Source organism: Trichosurus vulpecula, chromosome 2, assembly GCF_011100635.1.
Source record: "Trichosurus vulpecula isolate mTriVul1 chromosome 2, mTriVul1.pri, whole genome shotgun sequence".
NCBI lineage: Eukaryota > Metazoa > Chordata > Mammalia > Diprotodontia > Phalangeridae > Trichosurus > Trichosurus vulpecula.
The window spans coordinates 47764698-47786976 of record NC_050574.1 but is presented as its reverse complement, the minus strand read 5'-3'; the positions used below and the strand labels follow the sequence as shown (position 1 = coordinate 47786976).

The 22279-nt window shown below is 43.0% G+C and overlaps 1 protein-coding gene across 1 annotated transcript in view; it reads right to left on the bottom strand.

The window, feature by feature from the left end:
- Positions 1 to 22279, bottom strand: part of FHAD1 (forkhead associated phosphopeptide binding domain 1) — a 189718-nt gene that overhangs the window by 44146 nt on the left and 123293 nt on the right. The window contains 4 exon segments of the mRNA XM_036745951.1: positions 4183 to 4282; positions 4621 to 4780; positions 6880 to 6986; positions 8710 to 8779. Coding sequence (XP_036601846.1) covers positions 4183 to 4282; positions 4621 to 4780; positions 6880 to 6986; positions 8710 to 8779 — 437 coding nt within the window.

Sequence of the window (22279 nt, the reverse complement as noted above, 5' to 3'; positions counted from 1 at the left end):
AGAGTCCAGCATTCTATCCACTGAGCCATCTAACTGCCTCCAAGGCAAACAGAGGTTAAGTGACTTGCCCAGGGTCACACAGCTAGTGAGAGTCTGAGACTGGATTTACTAGAGTCCAGCATTCTATCCACTGAGCCATCTAACTGCCTCCAAGGCAAACAGAGGTTAAGTGACTTGCCCAGGGTCACACAGCTAGTGAGAGTCTGAGACTGGATTTACTAGAGTCCAGCATTCTATCCACTGAGCCATCTAACTGCCTCCAAGGCAAACAGAGGTTAAGTGATTTGCCCAGGGTCACACAGCTAGTGAGAGTCTGAGGCTATATTTGAACTCAGTTCTTCCTGACTCCAGACCCAGCACTCTATCTACTGAGCCACCTAGCTGCCCCATGCTGAAGCTGTACTCAGTCTCTATTCAGGGAAGAAACTAACCTCTTAAATGACTTAGCATGCATCCTAGAAACTTGGTTTCCTTTCACTTAGCTGAAGGGAAAACTCATTGTCTTGGGTAATTCTGACCTGAAATGACTCAGGGGCTTCTAAAGGAATAGGTCCTGACTTGGGGGGAAGGGTCCAAAAAAACAAAGAATGTGGAAACCCACTGAAGTTGGAAATGGAGAAAATGCAACGGCTGGGGCTTCTTCTCCATCCATTCCCCTGAACTGGATCCTGCCCATGGGACTTTGGCTTTGGCAGGGGTGAGAAGAGGGAAAGGAAGAGGAATACAGGTGGAGAGACTGGGTGAAGAGGAAGGAAAGGAGGGACCCAGAGGAAGAAGAGAAGGAGGGACAAAAGGGAGAGAATTGTTCCTGAGCTTTTGGCATTGGCACTGAAGTGCAAGATGCTGTTCTTCTGAATCCTCCTCTCTCTTAGTCTTATGTAAAGTCTTTCTCTCCTTTTTTTCTTCCTAAGCTTTTCCAAAGATTCTATTTGTTGTGACTCTACCTCCCTGCTTTGAAAAATCATCCTAAATCCCCATCTAAGAGGGGCTTTGAAACAGACAAATTCTGGCTCTGCCGTTAATCAACTGTATGATCTTGGGTAAATTATATCATCTCTTTGAGTCTCAGTTACCTTATCTGTAAAATAAGGAGTTTAGGCTAGATGGCCTCTAAGACCCCATAACCCTAATATATGACCCTATGTCTTATTATATGTCATTATTAGGCAATAAATTGGTATAAATGGTTGCCCAACTTTTAGCCAAGTTAATTTATTCTACTGGCCCTTGGAAAGCAGAAGAGATTTATCTCAACAGCAGAAGGGATGCCAGTCCTTCCTTGTGAACCATTATGGCAGGAATGAAAGAAGTCAAGAAGACACTGTCTATTGTTAAAAGATAAAACCAATGTGTTGTGCAAAGGCGGTGCCAATGGATCTGAGTCAAGTGGGAAGCCAAGGTTTAGAATGTAAGTGGTCAGAACCAGAATAGCTAAGCCAAGATCTAGAACATGGGTAGACAGAGCCAGGATAGCCAAAATAAGGTCTAGAATAGGAGTGGGGAACCTGTGGCCTCGAGGCCACATGTGGCCTTCTTGGGTGCAACCTTTTGACTGAGTCTAAGTTTTACAGAATCATTTTATTAAGGGGATTTCTTTTGTGAAGTTTGGATTCAGTCAAAGGGCCACACTTGAGGACCTAGAGGGCCACATGTGGCCCTGAGGCTCCAGGTTCCCCACCCTTGCCTTAGCCTGTTTTGCCTTAGAAAGCAGGAAGGAGAGTGAGCTTGGAATACAGAATTAGAAAAGATTTCTCCTTCCTCCCCACCCCCAGCTGCCCCCAGCCAGCCTCCCTATTTGCCTGGGGCTAGAGCATAGATGGGGGCAGCCAGGTTGCTAGAGCTGAGCCTCAGGGCCACGGCTGGATTTTAAGTACTTTCTCCACCTCAAGTTAGCTTTGAGAGAGTGCAGTGAGGCATTGCTTTGTGCGCTAGCTCCCGTGCCAAGCCTTGGCAGAGGCTGCAGCAACCCGGCTATAGCTGGCTTTCTTGCATGCGGCTGCTGTAGGGGTCAAGGGAAAGATGCCAAGGAGACAAGGCAGAAAACTGCCTGAGACATTTGGTCTGGCTCCTGAATGTTGACTCAAAAGGTTTTATTTTAGGTACTTTGATTTTCATTTCCATAAAGCCTTCAGTCAAACCAGGTTGGGAAATACACATTTATCTGCCCTGTCTGTGGCAGAGAAAGCTAACGCCTTAGGGTGTGACTGCGTCCTACAATGAGCTTATTAAGGACAATTTTTAGCAGCACAAGCCCAGCAATAGGGGTTTGTGTGTCTCCTTCTTGCAGTGGAGAAACCTCTTTCCAAAATTCTTTCCCTGACTTTTTCTCACTTCCCTCCTTAGAGCAAAGGGTTGGAAGGACCTCAGAGGCTTCCTAGGGTCATAGCTCCAGAGCTGGGAGGGATTTGGATATAATTGAACACAAATTATACAAAAGAGGAAACTGAGGCCCATAGAAGGGAAAGTGATTTGCCCAAGGTCACATAGGAAACCAGGTTCTCCAACTCCAAATCCTTTCCATTGTATCAACTCCCTCTCTTCCCAACCCATAACTAGATGTACTCCATAGGGGATTGGGATGGGTCCTGGGATTTCACTGGTACTCAGTGAGGACACTTCTAATTAATTCAGAGGAGTATTTTCTCTGTGACTTACAAGGAGACTAAATGACTTGCCCAGGCACATGTGTCTGGGCAGACTAGAACCCAGGTCTTCCTGGCCTTGAGGCCAGCTCTCTGACTACCCTACAAGCCTGCTTCCCTGTTTTCTGTGCTCTAGACAAACTACACTAATCACCCACTTCTGCTCTCCTTTTCTCCTCTCTTGCTTCTGCCTTTGATCAAGGTTTCACTCATAACTGGAATGGATTCCCTTCTTGCTCCCAGCCAAGTCCTCTGTTTCTATCTTTGTCCATCTTCCCTTCCTTCAAGGACCAGCTCAGCTGGCACCTCTCTTCCACAAAGTCTGTCCTTATTCCCTTAATTAGAAGTGATTCTTTGTTCCTCAAATATTTTTGGGCAATTTGTTGGACCACCCTATGTATCCAATCATTCAAAGAATTGTACCATATCCCTTTATGTACATGTCTCATCCTTTGCAAATGTCACTACCATCATAAATGCCTTTATCTTTGGACATCTCTCCCTCATTCCCTTTCCTTCTTAAGCAAGCTCTTTAAGGGTAGGGCATTTTTCATCTTTGCATTCTCAATGTCTTATAACCAATGCAGCAAGCATTTACTAAGCACCTACTATGTGTCAGACCCTGAGCTAGGTGCTGGGGAAAATGATGACAAAAAAGAGTTAGCAGTGGTATAGTGGGGAAAGCAATAGCTTTAGAGTCAGAAGACTGGGTTCAAATCTCCCCTCATCTACTTACTACCCATGTGACCCTGGGCAAGACATATCTCTGGGCTCCCATTTCTTTATCTGTAAAATAAGGGTGTTATGCAAGATAGTCTCAGAGTCCGTTCTAGGTCTAGTACCCTTGATTCTTTTCTGGATGTCAGTTTTCTTATTTGTGAAATAGAGTAGGGGTAGGGGGTTTAGACTAGGTGGTCTCTAACGTTCCTTCCAGGTCTAAATGTATGATCCAGTGATCCTGTCCTTGAGATGTTTGAATTCTAATGGAGGCTGGGACAGAGATAGATAATCGAAATATATTAAAAGTATTCCTGGGGAGTGGGGGATAGGACACTATTGATGAAGATTCTTAATCTGGGGACTGTGAACTTGTATATATGTATATATATACATATGTACATATACATACAAACATATATATATATTTATCTCTATCTCTATGTTTATCTGTATCTCTATAACCGTATTTCTCTATTTCATCTCTCTCTCTTTTTCTATCTCTAGACAACTGAATTTCAATAGAATTGGTTTCCTTTGTAATACTCCATATTTTATTTTATGCATTTAAAACATGATTCTGTGCAGGGCTGCATAGGCTTTACCAGACTGCCTAAGGGGTAATTGACAGAGAAGAGGGTAATCACCCCTGGATTGGGGGGATGAGGAAGAACATGGGGACTTCTTGTGCACGGTAGATGCTCTGTGAATATTTGGTGAATTAGACTGAATGCATAGTGATAGAAATCACTAAGCAAGCACCTACTTTCTGTGCATTTGGGTCCCCCCTCCCAGCAGTAGGCTGTGCAGTGGGGCTACTCACCTCTTGGTTAAAGATGTACGGGTCATTTTCGGTACCATCCACTTGTATCCCCACATCACATATGGCACAGATATTTTTGGTTTCTACAGAGACAGAGTTTCTGCAGCCAGAGAGAATGGGAGGGGCTTTTTAATATGGAGCAACTGAATCAAGTTTAGGGGACCACAGACCCCTTTGGTGAACACCACACCTGCAGACCCAGATAAGAGGAGACAAGGAGCTATATTTCTACCCATAACTGAAGGTGCTTGATGTTCAGGAGAGTGGAAGCTCCTTGAGGGCAGGAACCATTTTGTTTTGGTTTTTGTGATCCTGGCCCACAGCAGGAGACCCCTTCCCAACTACCCCTTGCCCAATGCCCTCAGGCGTGTTGGTGAGGCCAGAAGGGACACCCCTTAGAGTTCCAAAGACTGAGTTCCTTTGGCTATGGGCATGTACCTTAGATACTCCTTTAAGCTTTCGATCTCTTTGTTCTTCTTCTCCATGAGGTTGGACATCTGAATCAGCTTCTCCTTCAGCTCGCTCAACTCATGCTCCTGCTGTTGAACTAGGAAGAGATTCTGCCCCATCTCTGCTTTTAGCTGCTCATCAAACTCAGCTGAAAGGGACAGGAAGACCCACACCTGAGAACTGGTGGGTGAACAGTGTGGCCAAATCTACCCAGCCCACAGTAACAGAACAAGCAGAGATACATCCTAAAGGTTATTCAGGGAATCATAGAACCCCAGATCTAGAGCTAGAGCAGACCTCAGGGGTCACCTGCTCTAACCTCCTTTTTTTACAGATGAGGAAGAGATGGAAAGGAACTCAGAGGCCATTTAGTCCAACTCTCTCTTTCTCTTTTTTACAGATGTGGAAATTGAGGCTCAGGATGGTTAAGTGACTTATCAAACATCTGGAAAATTTGCTTTCTTTCATACAAACACAGGGAAAAATCACTCATATTGGTTGAGTCCAGCCAGAAATGACTTGGAGGATTTTCTATAAGTGTAGACCCTGGCTCAGGAGACCAAAGCTCAGAGAATGTTTGGAACCCCTAAAGTTGAAAATAGGGAAAAAAACAGTGGCTAGGCACCACTCCCTTCCATCAAAAATGACAACCTGCTCCTTAAACCTGAGTAGGCCCCCTCACTCCTGCCCACAGGGCCTTCTAGCTTTGTCAGGGTTGAAAGAAAAAAAAAGGGTGGAGGGAAGGAACACAAAGGAGGAATAGACCGAAGATCAGGGAGAGGAGGGACATGGAAGAGGAGAAAGAAGGGGAAAGGTCTGATCCTGAGCCTTTGGCATCAGCACAGAAACAGAAGAGCCCTGTTCTTCCTGTTCCTCCTCACTGGCCCTCACCCCTTCAACTTCAAGAACTGGTTTAACCACAAGGTACAAAATATTGGACCTTCTGTCTGTTTAAAAGCAGACGTTACATTTCCCAGACTCTCTCTTTCCCTTCAGAAAAAGGACTGGATCTTAAAACAAATAAAAAAATCATATCTAAACCAGAGGGATGGTCTAACAGCTTAAAGCCTGAAGGTCAATGAGCACTGCGCATAGGACTTCTCTCTGGACTTCACTAAGATTCCTAGAATTACCTCCAACTGAGCTATCTTATCCTATAGGATAAGAGCTATTTCAAGATTTCTCCTCAAGAATTTGCAACTAGAGGCAAACCATAGCATTTAAAGTTGGATAGAAACTGTCATAAGAGGGACTTAAAAGATTGGAATGTCAAAGCTGGGAGGGGCCTTAGAACACAGAATGTCAGAGCTGGGAGGGGCCTTAGAACACAGAATGTCAGAGCTGAGAGGGCCCTTAGAACACAGGATGTCAGAGCTAGAAAGGGCCCTAGAACACAGAATGTCAGAGTTGGGAGGGCCTTAGAACACAGAATGTCAGAGTTGGGAGGGCCCTTAGAACACAAAATGTCAGAGCTGGGAGGCCCTTAGAACACAGGTTGCCAGAGCCGGGAGGGGCCTTAGAACATAAAACTTCAGAGCTGGGAAGGGCCTTAGAGCAGAGAATATCAGAGCTGGGAAGGGTCTTAGAATAGAGAATGTCAGAGCTGGGAAAGGTCTTAGAACAGAGAACGTCAGAGCTGGGAAGGGTCTTAGAACACAGAATGTCAGAGTTGGGAGGGCCCTTAGAACACAGAACGTGAGAGCTGGGAGGGGCCTTAGAACACACAATGTCAGAACTGGGAGGGCCCTTAGAACATAGGATTCCTTATCTTAGAACACAGAACGTCAGAGATGGGAGAACACAGACTGTTAGAGCTAGAAGGGAAAACATAAAATATCAGACCTGGAAGGGACCTTGGAACCTAGGTCTCAAAGGGACCCATTCTCACATTTTATATATGAGGAAACTAAGGTCCAGAGAGGGGAAGCCAAGTATCAGCAATTGTCTCCAATGAGACACTTCCTCCAGTAGTACCAGCAAACATCCGTAGTATGAGTGTTGATATAGGGGAGATGTTCGTTGTGTAGGACTTTCCCTTAGGTCTCTCAGTCTCAGAGTCAGATTCTACATACAAGGCTGTATATGTTAAATCCTCAGCAAAAATCATATAAATGAAGAAAAGAAAGCATTTCACCAATGACTTGTAGCTTCAGAATTTTCAGATACAATGAAAGCTACTTTGTCTCTGCCCGCCCCTGCCATAGCATCTTGGGATCTCCAGTTTAATGCCAAAGTGCGTGGACATACCTTTTAACGTAGACATCTTGGCTTGGCTTTTGGAAAGGTCTGTTTTCAGGGCAATGATGAGCTCGTGCTGGGAGACTAGCTTTTTCTGGGCAACCATGAATTCTTCCCTGAAATCAATGAAACAGGGTTAGATCAGATCCAGTCCCATGTAGTTTCCTATGAAAAGGATCTGTCTAAAGGCAAGGTCTGGGAGACTACAGTGAGAACTCTGTTTGATTTTTAAAAAGCTTAATGAAGTCTTGTATTTTACTAAATAGAGCAAGTCATAGGGTACCATACTGGGAAAACATTGGTAGTCAGAGGGCAGAAAACAAAACCTTCATAGAATGAAAGGGCTCATGGGACAGAGAATGTCAGAGCCAGAAGGGATCTTAGAATACAAAATGTCAAAGCTTAGAAGAGAGTTAGGACATTGAACGTCAGAGCTAAGTAGCAACCTAGGACATAGACTATCAGAGCTGTAAGGGACGTTAGAATATGAAATACTGGAACTGGGAGCAATTTTTAGAACTGGAATGGTCACAGAACCTAGGATGCCAGAGCTGGGAGGCATCTTAGGGCATGGAACGTCAGATTGAGGTGGGGCCTTAGAGATTATCTAGTACAATTCCACCGTTTTATAACAAGGGAAACTGAGGTCCGGGGAGGTGATGTGGGTGCCTAAATTCACACCAGGTGCTCCTGGTTCTTAAAGCTTCAGTAAACTTACGGCTGAAGTTTGTTGTATAGCTAACAATAAAGGTGGGAGAAGATAACTCTGCTCTTGATTTGGAGTGATCAGTGTAGTGATTCTGTATGAGAAATGATTCCAGACATTCTGCAAAATGAAAAGCTGGGCCCTGAGGCAGGTGAATGGGAAAACTGATGTGGACTGAAGACATTGACATCTCCTCTGAAAGTCAAGGAGAAAACTGTCTATTCAGTGACAGGAATTGGTACTAAAACCAAGCATACAAGAAGACTGGCCAATGCCAAGGGGCCTTACTTTATTTTTTAACTTTCTGACTAATCTCATATCATACTATTTCTTCCTTCACTATGGACTCCCTCAGTATAGGATCATAGCATTTAGAGCCAGAAGGGACTTTAGAACATGTAGTGTCAGAGCTGGGAGGGCCCTTAGAACACAGAACATCAGAGCTGGGAGGCCCTTAGAACACAGGATGTCAGAGCTGGGAGGGCCCTTAGAACACAGAACATCAGAGCTGGGAGGCCCTTAGAACACAGGATGTCAGAGCTGGGAGGGCTCTTAGAACACAGAACATCAGAGCTGGGGGGCCCTTAGAACACAGAACATCAGAGCTGGGGGGCCCTTAGAATCCAGAATGTCAGAGCTGGGAGGGACCTTAGAACACAGGATATGAGAGCTGGGAGGGCCTTAGAAGGCAGGCTTCTCTGCTAGTATTCTCTAGCTTTTGTACTGGGAATTTTCCTAAATAGAATGCTAGCTAGCTCCCAGTGTGTGTGTGTGTGTGTGTGTGTGTGTGTGTGCGCGCGCAGGGTGGGGGGACCATCTTATCTTTTTAATTTCTTCTCTTAGTGCATACACCCCTCAAGGGTAGGCACTGCATCTGATTTCTGTTGCTATAATGGAGCACCATGACTTGATGCTACAGTACCAAGTGCTTAAATATTTAATTGACTTGAATCCAAGAAAAGCTTGCTGAATGAAACATTTAGCAATCTGAAACTTGGTCTATTTCTTACAAGCTAGTAAATCTTCTAATGGACTTTTGCATCCTATAATGGGAGCTTGAGCTAACATAGAAAAAAAGTATAATATTTCTAAAATATTCCTTAAAAAAGTATACTATTCCTAAGGATACTTACATTAGATAGTCATATGACCTTCCAGTGGCAAGAGTCTTTAGCAATGGATCTTTCTGTATTTCCTTTTGAACTATCAAAGAAATGCACAACGGTTTTGATCATCATACAGATCAGGGAATCAAAGAACCCTTGAGGGCACCTAGGCTAACCCAGAGAAAAATCTTGACTTTCTATAACATCTCTGATAATTGGTCATCCAGCTATTGCTTATTGATCTCCAATGATAAGAAAATGACTATGCCCCACTGTAACCCAAATGGCTTTTGGACAGCTCTCATTTGTATGAAGTTTTTCCTTAACATTGAGACTAAATACAATTTTCTCTCAAGTTTGGTCTGGTGTGCTCAGGTCTTCCCTTTGGGTCCCATCAGAACAAATCTAATCTCTCACCCACATGAAAGTCCTTCAGACATTTGAGGACAGTCACCAGTCCCCTCTACCCACCCCCAAACTTTTTCTTTTCCAAGCTAAATTATCCTAAGGTTTTCAACTCTTCCTTTTAGAGTATGGTGTCCAGTCTTCTCACTGCTTACTTTGCCCTTCTATGAAGTGTCCTTCCTCAAACAAGATGTGATACCTAGAACCAATCACAATTCTCAAGATGTCCTATGACCAGGGAAGAGAACAGAGGGAATGTTGCCTCCTTATTCCTGGAAGCCATATTCTATCAACCATAGGTGGAGCTGAGAATAGGGTCACCATATTGGAAGGAAGCTGATCCTGCCCTGGCTCCAGATGGGCTCCTTCTGGAAGTATGGAATAATGGTTGATGGAAGCAGGCTGTGAGGATCAGGTGATGGGAAAAATTATGGGCAAGTAGATATGTCTTGAGGGTCAAATCCCACCAGGATATAAACAATAGGCCAGTAAGTCCAAGATGGGGTACAGTCAGAGCAGGAGTGAACAGACTCCCACCTTCCAGGACTGTTCAACAACAAGCATTTGTCAAAGGTCGACTGTGTGCCAAGCACCGTGCTAGGCTGAAGGGACATAGAGACGAGAATGAAGCAGTCCTTGCCCTCAGAGAGCTTATATTCTATTGTAAAGAAACAGTAAATGAAAATATATGCAAAATAACAGAGGGATGTGTTAGCACCTGAGAAAACGTCATGGAGAAGGAAATACTTGAGCTGAAAGACTGAAGGAAAGTAGGAATTCTTTTTTGTTTAAATAAATTTTTATTGATATAGGTAGTCTTTTTTACAAAATTTCTCCCATTAACTCTCTGCCATCTCTCTCATAGAAAGTTAGCCCATATGACAAATAATATTTTTTAAGGAAAAAGAGAGAGGAAGCAGCAAAACTGATCAATACGCTGAAAAAGTCTGGAAAAAAATGTACAATGTCCCAAACCGTGAAGCTCCCAGCTCTGCGAGGGAGTGTGGGTGGAGATGGCTTCCCCTCTCTCGGGTCTGGAGCCACGCTTGTCCTTTGTCATTTTGCAACACCCACTTTTCATGGTTTAGGGCTTATTCTTTTCATTTCCATTGCTGCTGTCATTATGGATATTATTTTCTACCCTCTGAATCAGGTTGTGTCAATCTACTCAGCCTTCTTTGTAGTCATCATATTTTTTTATTTCTCCATTCATGTACCACCATTGGTTTAACCATTCCCCAAATGATGAACATCTATTTTGGGGATGCTTGGAGTGGTTTGCCATTTCCTTCTCCAGCTCACTTGACAGATCAGGAAACTGAGGCAAACAGGGTTAAGTGACTTGCCCAGGGTCACACAGCTAGTAAGTGTCTGAGGCCAGATTTGAACTCAGGAAGAAGACTCTTCTTTTTTTTTTTTTTTGGCAGGGCAATTGGGGTTAAGTGACTTGCCCAAGGTCACACAGCTAGTACATGTGTCAAGTGTCTGAGGCCAGATTTGAAATCAGGTCCTCCCTACTCCAGGGCCAGTGCCCTACTCACTGTACCACCTAGCTGCCCCCAGAAGAGTCTTCTTTCCTCCAAGCCTGGTACTCTATCCACTGTACCACCCAGTTGTCCTTGCCTCAGTTTCCTCATCTGTAAAATTAACTGGAAGAGAAAATAGTGAACCATTCCAGTATCTTTGCCAAGAACTCTCCCCTGCAAAAAAACCAAGGGGTTACAAAGAATTGGACACAATGGTAACAACTAAACAACAACAAAATTAGAGGGGAGAACTAAACCTAGATCCTTTTCACTCTAGAGCTCTTTCCAGTGTCCTACATTGAGAAGGGAGTGTATTCCTGGCATGGGGGACAATGTTTACATAGGCCCAGGGATGAGAGATGGAAGGGTGTGTGGGAGGAACAGTGAGCATACCAGTTTGGCTAGAATGTGGAGTGTCCAGAGAGGAATAATGTGTAATAAACTAGGAAAGGTAGGTTGGCATTAGAGCATGAAGGGCTTTACATACTGAGTGGAGGGATTTATCTGAGAAGTAATAGGGACTCACTGAAACTTTTTGAGCTGGAAGATGATGCAGTCAGAGCTGTGCTTTAGAAATGACCCTTTGGCAGCTGTATAGAGGATGGGTCAGAGGGTGGAGAGACTAGGAGCAGGAAAGCAAGTTAGAAGTCTTTTTCACAAAATGTCTCCCATTAACTCTCTGCCATCCTTCTCATAGAAAGTTAGCCCATGGACTTCCAGGGGTGGAGCCAAGATGGCGGCTGGAAAGCAGGGACTTGCATGAGCTCCCCACCATGTCCCTCCAAAAACCTATAAAAATGGCTCTGAACAAATTCTAGAACTGTAGAACCCACAAAATAGCAGAGGGAAGCAGGGATCCAGTCCAGGATAGCCTGGGTGGTCGCTGGATGAGGTCTATCGTGCAAGGAGTGGAGGGGAGTGGAGCTCAGCATGGGAGGCAGCAGGATCAGCCAGACCAGGAGCTGGGCAGAACAGGCCCTAGCACCCTGAATCAGTGAGCTGTGGCAGTTACCAGACTTCTCAACCCACAAACACCAAAGACAACAGAGAAGGTTAGTGCGAAAAGCTGCAGGGGACAGAGTTCACGTTTGACCACCGCCCCAGGGGCAGCGGGGGAGGTGCAGCTACAGAACTACAGCTGCAGTTACTTCCAGCCCCAGGCCCACCTGGTGGGAGGAATTAAGTGGTGGATCAGAGCAGGAGTGCAGAGCCTGCTGAAGATTTGCATCAGGTCTGGGTTGGTGGTTCTTGAGGAAGGAGGAGTGCTGGGGTGGCAGAACTTGCTATATAGAAATAGCTCTGAAGTCAATGGTGCATCCCCTCAAGCTTGGAACAAAGTACTCTTTGCTCTACAAGAAGTCATACCCCGATGAAAAACTCAAGGGTCAAGTAAGTTGGCTGGGAACATGGCCAGGCAGCGAAAACACCCAGATTCAGTCTCAGACTTTGGAATCTTTCTTTGGTGACAAAGAAGGCCAAAACATATGGCCTGAAGAAGTCAACAAAGTGCAAGAGCCTACACCAAAAGCCTCCAAGAAAAACATGAACTAGAAAGTTAGCCCATATAACAAATAATATTTTTTAAGGAAAAAGAGAGAAAGCAGCAAAACTGATTGATAAACTGAAAAAGTCTGAAAAAAATGTACAATGTCCCAAACTGTGGAGCTCCCAGCTCTGCGAGGGAGTGAGGGTGGAGGTGGCTTTCCCTCTCTGGTGTTTGGAGCCATGCTTGTCCTTTGTCATTTTGCAAGTTAGAAGGTGATTGCAATAGTTCAGGTGAGAGCAATGAGAGATTGTACTGGTCCCTCCTACCCTTTATTTGTGACTGAGTGGAGAGAAAGGGGTATGACAAAATGAAAAGATTTGGCAACCAATTGGCTATGGGAGGTGAATGAGTGTGAAGAGTTGAAGATGTATCCATGTTTGCAAACCTGAATGCCAGGGAGGGTGGTGGCACCCTCAAACAAAACAGGGAGGTATCATTAGGGGAAAGACAATGAGATCTGTTTGGACATGTCTATGAGGTATCTATGGGACATCCAGTTGGCAATGTCCACATGAGACTGGATTTCAGGGGAAAGAATAGGGCTGGCTATATATGTAATAAGGGACTGGCCAATGAGGCCAGTCCTTATGAGCATGTACAGAATGTTTGGCTGATGCGATCCCCATAGGGACTTCAGAATGTGTGTGGATATTCTCTAACTGATTCTAGTCTGCTAACTATATAGTGAAAAGGTGTATCTTTGACTAGCTTCTTAGCCGGAATTAGGGGTACATTCAAAAGGGACTAATGGACCAGAACCTCTTTCTTCTCTTGATCTGATTTAATTTCTGCCCAGCAATGCTCTGGTAAGAGAAGAGTCAATACTGGAAGGGAGAAGTCATGCGCCCTTCCCATCTGAGACTGACATGTGGCCCTCAGAATTTGTTCCTTTGTTTTAGTTGAAGGTGATATAAGAAAGAGGTCTGGTAGTAATCTCAAGCTGGATTTTGCAGCCAGTTTAGCGTTAATACTCTGAGGAGCAAGAAATAGCCTTTGCAATGCAGCTCATCAATAGCTAAGATAGGACTCACCTAGCATTAATGCCTACATTTGGACCTAACCATTTTTTTTGAGGGGGGAGGCAGTGCATTATATAGAAACTGTTAAATCTGATCCTAATCTTTCTAGAGACTGAGTTGTATGGGAGAGGACGTGTCCCCCAAGTCCTGGGGGAAAATCTTTGTACTTCTGTTATTGCTATATCTTTTAAGTAAATATCTCTTTATAAAAACTAATCAATGTTAATTGATTAAATGGAGCTGGAGTGCTAGTCATTGGGGGTTAACAGTGTGTGTGTGGGAAGATGTCAGAATGGGAATTTAAGTCAATAGCACTAGAGAAAGACTCCCCAACCAGTCAAGCCCTGTAAGAATGAAGCTAGAGTCAATATATATATGTATATATAAATATATATGTATATATATGTATGTGTATGTGTATATATGTATATGTGTGTGTATATATGTATATATGTGTATGTATATATACATACATAGACATACATATATACACATACAACACACATATATACACATATACACACATATGTATATATAGACATACATATATACATACAGCACATACATATATACATACACACATATGTATATATAGACATACATATATACACATACAGCACACACGCATATATACATATATACATACATATATGTATATATATACACACATACATATATATACACATATACACATTCATATATTTATATATACATATATATACACACATTCACATATATGTATATATACACACATATATACACATTCATATATACACATATATATACACACATTCATATATATATACACATATATATACACATTCATATATATATATAGATATATATATATATATATAGATATATATTTCTATAGATCTAGCAATCATCCACTTTGAGATAATAAATCAAACCCAGGGAAACTGACAAGATCAGTAAGAGTATAGAAAGAAAAGAAATGACCACCTTGGACAGAGCCCCAGGTTATAAGCACAGTTAAAGGGTGGGACATGGGCAATCACCCAGCAAAGAAGATGGGCAAGGAACCGCTGGACAGGTAGGAGAAGAAGCAAGAGAGAGCAAAGTGTGACAAACCATAGAGGAGCGAGCGTCCAAATCAAGGTGATGGTCAACAGTGTCAAATGCTTCAGGGAGGTAGAGACGAATGAGGACTGTGAAGAAGGCCATTCAGTGTAGTGATTAAGAAATCAGTGGTCATTTTGGAGAGAGTGGTTTTAATTGAACACTGATGTTTGAAGCCAGATTACAGATGACTGGGAAATTAACAAGATGACAGGAAATGGAGGTAATGAGTGCCTGAGGCTTTTAATAAGACAACATATGTAAAGCACTTTGCAAATTTAAAGCACTATATATAAGTGCTAGCTATCATTCTTGTTTTCTAGGTGTTTGGCTGTGAAAGGGAGAAGAGAAATAAGATAATAACTTGAGAGAATGGTAGAGCTAAATGAAGGTTTTTGTTTTTATTTAAGGATGGGGAGACCTGCAGAGAAGAAATCAATCAATTTCATGTTCATTAAGTGCCTACTATGTGCTTGGCACTTTGGTTACAGACACTGTATAATGAATGAAGCAGTTCCTACTCATAAGGAGTTTACATTCTAATGACAGAAAAAACAAGTATGAGAAATGATTATTTCTCACATGTGTCAATAACTAATTACTGAATCAGAACCAAGGTTTTTCACTTTTTCTACTTCCTCATCAGAAGTCAACTGGTATAGGAAATCTTTCTCATACATTTACCCAGCCAGGATGGCTGAGATCTAATCAAAGACAGTAAAGGAAATTCTAAGTTTGGGCTATTGGGTGCATTCCTGCTCATTGTGTTTGCTCAAATAGGTCTGGGAAAATGTGGATACTCCCTTTTGTCAGACAGGTGATAAAGAAATTGATAAGTCTCTTTGGGTGATCCAAGTCATGTACCCCAAGACCCTCATTGTAATATAGTCCACCCTCTCATTAGAATATTAATTCCCTCATTAATTGTTCACCAATCAGGAACCCTCAGGAACATCTGTTCTTCCAAGGACATATAAACTGTGAGCCCACTGCCATGAAGGGTCTTTGGTCTAAGAGAGAAGATTAAATGACCATCCTTTTATTAATAAGCATGCTGGCATTATTAATAAAATGGTTAAAGTACCCAGAAATTATATCTCTTGAACTTTTTTAAATGCCACAAGGTGTGTATGTATGTGTGTGTGTATGTGTGTGTATACACATACACAGCAGAAATGTAAAGTTATTAACAATGTATGTATACAGAGTAGTCAAATACAAGATAGCTTGGTAAGGAGGGCACTGACAGTGGTGGGGGGTGGGGATCAGGAGAGGCTTCATGCCAAAGATGGGACTTGAGCTGCATAGTAAAGGAAGAGGGAGACTCTGGAAAGGCAGGGAGATGGGAGAAGGAACGTTGGATATGAATAGCATAGCTTAGGCCAGTTTGGCTGGATCACGGAGTGTAGGAGGATGAATAATACCCATGAGTGTAGTAATTTAGGTTGGGGCCAGATTGTATAAAAGCTAAGCAGAAGAACTTATTTTTTATCCTAGTGGCAGCAGGAAACCACTAGAATCAATTGAATAGGGGTGCTGCATGATCAGTTCTGTGTTTGAGGAAAATTCCTTTGGCAGCAGTGTGCAGGATGGACTGTCATGGAGAGACTTGGGGCACTGAGTCCAATTAGGAGGCTGTTGCTAATGTAAGTGAGAGGTGATGAGGGCCTAAATTAAGGTGGTAGAGAAGGGACTGGATGTGAGGGATGTTGTAAAGGTAGAAAAAGCAAGATTGGCAACTGATGTGGACATGGGCGGTGGGAAGGAAAATGAGAAGTGCCTCAGTTAAAAACTTGGGAAACTGGGATAATGGTGGAGCTTTTGACAGAAATGAGGATGTATGGAAAATGGAATGGTTTTAGGGGAAAAGATAACGAGTTTAGTTTTGGAAATACTGAGTTTAGGATGTCTCTGGGACACAAAGGGCAACCAAACTGCACATACCCTTTGACCTAACAATATCACTACTAGGTGTGTATCCCAAAGAGATCACAAAAATGGGAAAATGACCCACATGTATAAAAATATTTATAGTAGCTCTTTTTGGGGTGGCAAAGAATTGGAAATTGAGGGGATGTCCACCAATTGGGGAATGGCTGAACAAGTTGTGGTAAATGAGTGTAATGGAATACTATTGTGTTATAAGAAATGATGAGCAGGCAGACTTCAGAAAAACCTGGAATGACTTGCATGAACTGATGCTGAGTGAAGTGAGCAGAACCAGGAGAACATTGTACACAGTAACAGTCACATTGTGCAATGACTGACTTTGATAGACTTAGCTCTTCTCAGCAATGCAATGATTGAAGACAATTCCAAAAGACTCATGATGGAACATGTGAACCACATCCAGAGGAAGAATTATGGAGTGTGAATGCAGATCAAAGCATACTGTTGTCACTTTTTTTGTTTTTTGTTTTTTCTTTCTCATGGTTTTTCTCTTTTGTTCTGATTCTTCTTTTACAACATGACTAGTATAGAAATATATTTAACATGATTATATATGTATAACCAATATTAGACTGTTTGCTGTGTTGAGGAGGAGGGAGGGAAGGGAAAGAGAGAGAAAATTTTGAAACTCAAAATTTTACAAAAATGAATGTTGAAAACTATCTTTACATGCAATTGAAAAAAATACCATTAAGGAAAAAAAGATGTCTCTGGGACAAAGATGGAATTTGAACCCAGGTCCTCTGACTCCAGGATCACTGTGCTTACATCTCCATTTCATATGATTTTTCTAGCAGTAGAATAAAAAATGGGAGTGATCCAGGTTGGGGGTTCAGTGAGACATGGGCAGCAAAGGGAGAAGGGATTAGGGAAGGAATTCAAGAAAAGAAGACAGGGTAAAATGAACCCATTGACCACAGGGTCAAGATTGGGAATGAACCAAAGGGAAGCTGGAGCAGTGGTGCCAGTCTAGGGAGTGCTGAGGGGTAGAAGGCCCAAAGGTCATGCTGAGGACCAAGAACAGGTTTAGGGGCACTGAGGCACAGGGCGGGGGGATGGCAGGATAACCAGGTGATGGCCAGATGAGGGAACCAGAGGGTTCTTCATGGTGGTCTCCTTGAACACCTGTGGGTGACTGTAACCAGAATGGACTTCTTTTTCTTTGAATGACTCAGCTTACCTCGTTGAGCTTCCCTGGACACTGGGCCTTGCTCTTCCGGGGCAGGAAGCCCAGCGACCATGCCAGGAATCAGAGAACTTCCTGTGTGATGAGTCGTGGCGCTGGCTGAGGGGAGGTGTGTTAACCTGGTCTACGCTAGGGGGAGGGGCCAAGTCAAGAACCAATTGGCCCTGGTCATTCAGGCGGCGCTTGATGATGTCAAAAACTCTATAAGAGGGGAGTGGACAGCTTGAAGATCTCCTTTTTCCTTTTCCGGTTGGAGCCAGAGATGCCTACAGCCGAAGCTGAGCTGCCGGTAGCAGAGCTGACTGGAGGCTAGTGGGTAATCTTCTTACTGTAGAGGGGAAGCATGTATACAATTTTGCCTTATACTATCTCGCTTCTCTGTGGCCTCCTGGTTACCCTTGTGAGGCGGACTTATTGGGCCTGGAAGCTTTGGATGAAAATATCAAAATAAACGCTGGTTTGTGGGCTTGTTACTGTGGAATGTAAATACATGCTTTAGTTCTCCTGCCTTCTGCCTAGAGAATTCCTTATATCCTGCGGTTCCGGACCTTTTAGGCACATATGAGATTCTCTTTGAAATCATAAATTCTGCCTTCCTAATATAGTGACATTGAGTTCAATATTGATAATGACGATGATGATGTCTTTGTAGCACTTTAAGGTCTGTCAGGTGCTTTACAAATATCACCCCATTATTGTCTCATTTTTGTCCTCACAACAACCTTGGGAGGTAGGTGCTATTATTAACGCCGTTGTACAGACAAGAAAACTGAGTCAGGCAGAGGTTGCCCACTTTAAGTGACTTGCCAAGGGCCACGAAGCTAGAGTGTGATCGTCACTGTGTGGGGTTGAAGTGAAGTGAAAGGGGGAGGAGGCTGCTGCCCTTGGAAGTCAGGATGTTTGAGAGATCGCAACGTGGATATTGAAGTACCCAAGTTCAAGGGCAGGGAAGTAGAGGGGAAGCCAAGGAATAAGCTGGTACACTCTTTGGAGAAAAAGAAAGGATGAGCTGTGAACCAGTAAATCATTTCTTTTTTCTAATAGTGGAGGTGAATTTGGGCCATTCTGTGTCCACTCTGTTGCACGTTGCCCTTTGTGACCAATGGCACATATTGGAGAGGTGACTGGCAGAGACTCTGAGCAGGATGGGGGAGGGGAGGGGAGAAGCTGGATGTAGGAATCTCAAGAATTGGAAGCTGGAGCCCTCATTACAAAACCCTCATGAGCCAAATGAGGAGCCTGAGGCTGAGAGGCCTCTTGGGTGACTTGGCCAGGGTCATGCGGTCAGAGGCGGAGCTGGATTTTAAGGCCAGGCAGCCACTTTGAATGTGGTGTTCTTCCTATTACAGAGTAAATTTATTTTATAAAGTAAGGGTTTGGTGTAATGTTTTGCAGATTTGTTAAAAAAATTGCTGCCTCCAAGGCTTAGAAATATTCTAACCAAGTGATCTAGTCACTGACCAACCAATCAACTGCTCTCAGCACTTCTGCCAGGCACTGGGATACAAAGGTCAAACAGACAAAAATCTAATCATGGGCATAATAGGATAAAGACTATACCTGTGGGGCAGGTAGGTGGTGCAGTGGATAGAATACTGGCCCTGGAGACAGGAGGATTGGAGTTCAAATTTGCCCTCAGACCTTAGACAAGACCCTTAATCCCGATTGTTTTCCCCCCACCCAAAAAAGACTATACCTATGGTTTCACTGATACTGGGAATTCCCTGATGAGGAAACTCCCTCTAGCAATGAAGTTTGGCACCATCTCAGCAACTCATAGTTTCAAAGAATTATTGTGTGTCTGACTTTTTGCAATCTCTTTTCTGTTTTGGAGGGGTGTGGTTTTTGGCAAAGATACTGGGAGTGGTTTCCCATTTCCTTTTCTGGCTCATTTTATAGATTAGGAAACTGAGGTAAACAGGGTGAAGTGACTTGCCCAGGGTCACCTAGCTAGTAAGTGTCTGAGGCTGGATTTGAACTCACTAAAGGAGAGCCCAACAGAGTCACAATGCTAGTAAGTGTCTGGAGCTAGATTTTAATTCAGGTCTTCCTGACTCTATGCCCTCTTCTTTAGCCACCTCACCATGAAGCTGCCTGAAGTTAAATAACTTGCCCAGGGTCTAACAGTCAGTTTGTATGAGAGATAGGTCTTGAGCTTAGGTCTTTCTGGCTTCCATGCTGCTTCCTATGGGCATAATAGCTCCTCCCATTTCTAGAATGTTTAAAATTGACAAAGCATTTTATTCATGCTGTCCTTCTCTGATGTCAATGCAAAGAGTATGATCTGTTTTTACAGATGAGGAAACTGAGGCCCAGAGCAGTTCGATGACTTGCCAGGTAACCCTGGTAGTAAATGACAGAGCTGTTGGACTTGGAGTCCAGTGGGTGTTTAATAAATGCTTGTTGAATGACTAATGTGGAAATATGTTTAATATGATTGTGTATGTATAGCCTATATGTTTTAATAACCCAGCTAGCAGCTTCGGTGGGGGCGTAAGATCCCTCCCCCACAGCCGGCACCCAGGCGGCGCTTGATGATGTCAAAAACTCTATAAGAGGGGAGAGGACAGCTTGAAGCTCTTTTTCCTCTCCCGATTGGTGTGGGAAGCAGTGGCAAGCAAGCATGACTCTGGGCCAGCCCTTGCTCTCGGGCTGAGCCCAGATGTTGGTAACTATGAATTGTATTGGGTCTGTCTGTTGATATTTGTAATTGGTTTGTATTTTGGTTTTGAGGTTCGAGGTGCTGGTTTGTTTTCCCCTGAAGTAAGTCAATGAATCTGTATTTGGTCTGTCTCTTGATGCTCGTCTGTATGCTCCCCTGAACTAACTGAATGCTAACTGAATGCTGGCGTTTTCCTCTGAACTAAACGAATGTTGTCTGTATGCTAAGTGAATGCTGTAAAGTAAGCTGGTCAACCCCTTCACCGTGCTTTCCTTGTTTAAGCAGATAAAAAGAACCTGTGCTTTCCCGGCAGCTTCCTGGGTCCCGGCGGCCTCCTGGGTCCCAGCAGCCCCCTGGGTGCCGGCTGTGGGGGAGGGATCTTACGCCCCCACCGAAGCTGCTAGCTGGGTTGTTAAAACACTATATCAGATTGCTTGCTGTCTTGGGGACGGGGGAGAAGAGGGAGGAAGGAAATAAACTGGAACTCAAAATCTTGTAAAAGTGAATGTTGAAAACTATCTTTGCACGTAATTGGAAAAAATCAAATACTATTAAGTGGGAAAAAATAAATGCTTGTTTACTTGACATGTCCTCATTAAGGCTTGATCACCACAGCAGAAGTAATAAACCACGTGTTAGCTCTGTTTAAACAACTGAGCCCTGGCAAAATGATGAGCCTAATCCCAGGGTCTGACACCTTGATTCATCTCCCAATTACTAGTGATCTCTGCCTTCGGAGGAGACTAGCATGGCCTTCATGAATACTGGACACATTTGGTGTTCTCCAAATCTGAGATTCTTTCCTTCTTGTTTTTCTTTATTTTCATATTTCTTAAATAATAAAGATTATTTTATTGACTTTTTTTTTTTTACATCACAGCCATTTCTGGATATATCCTACCCATTCAGTGAGTTCTCTCTTGTAACAAAGTAAAACAGTTAAGGAAAAACAACACAGTGACTGCATCAATGTATGCTGCATTCCCTACCCATAGTTCCCCACCTCTATACCAAAAAGATAGTGCTGCATTTCCAAATCTGCTTTCTGACACCAAGATTTGTCTTTTTGTTTTCATTATTATAGTTGCATATATTGTTCTCCTGTTTCTGCTTACTTTGCTCTGCATCCATTTCTATAAATCTTCATGTATTTCTCTATTTGTTATGTCTTATGGCCATTACATTTATATACCATGGTTTATTCAGCCATTCCCATATCAACGGGCATGCACTTTGTGTATATTGGTATTTTTTTCCTGTTACACAAAAAGGTGCTTCTATGAATGTATGAATGTAACATGTGGGGAAGGATCTGTCTGTCCGTGACTTCCTTGGGGTACATGATCAGGAGTGGGATCTCTTTGGGTCCAAGTATATGAGTAATTTAGTCACTTTTCTCATTTAATTCTAAATTAAATTTCTAGAACAACTGGACCAATTCATGGCTCCAACAACATGTCTTGTCTTTGCAACATTGACTACTTTGATCTTCTGTCATCTTTGCCAGTTTTCAGGGTACAAATGAGGTGATGCTTCAATTTGCATTTTTCTTAATGATTTGAAGCAATTTTTTGAATGGTTGTTGATAACTTACAATTTGTTTGAAAATTTTTTGTTCATATCCTTTGACCACTTATCTCTTGGGGGATGGCTTTTGGTCTTATATATTTGTATCCATTCCTAAATATTTAGATAGCTGACTTTTATCAGATAGTTGGTTGCAAATATTCCCCTCAATGGACATGTCCCCTTCTTTCCTTGCTGCACTGATTTTGTTTGTGCAAAAGTTTTTTTCTTTTCTTTCTTTCTTTAAACAGTATATACAGTCACAATTATCCACGTTCTCTTTCATGATCACCTCTAACCCTTCTTTGATTAAGAATTCTTCCCTAAGCCAAAGTTTCTTCTTTCTTCTTGCCTTTTTTCAGGAGAGGGATGAATCCCAGCTGGTTTCTGAAAACACATTTGCCACAATAGGAAACAGTTGACAGCAGAGAAAAGCCGCCATGCTCAGTGTTTGGCAGAAAAGATAATTCCTTTTCATGCTGTTGCCCCAAGCATCCAAAGTGCTCTCTCCTCTTGTGTCTATTCTCTGGCTCTCCAGCTCTGTACAAAAGATGTCTTGAGTCATTAGGGACATTTTTCTCCATAACTTGTGGTGACAAAGAGCTCCTAAGATTGTTGTGCCACTGGAACACAACTGGTATCACAAGAAACATCTCC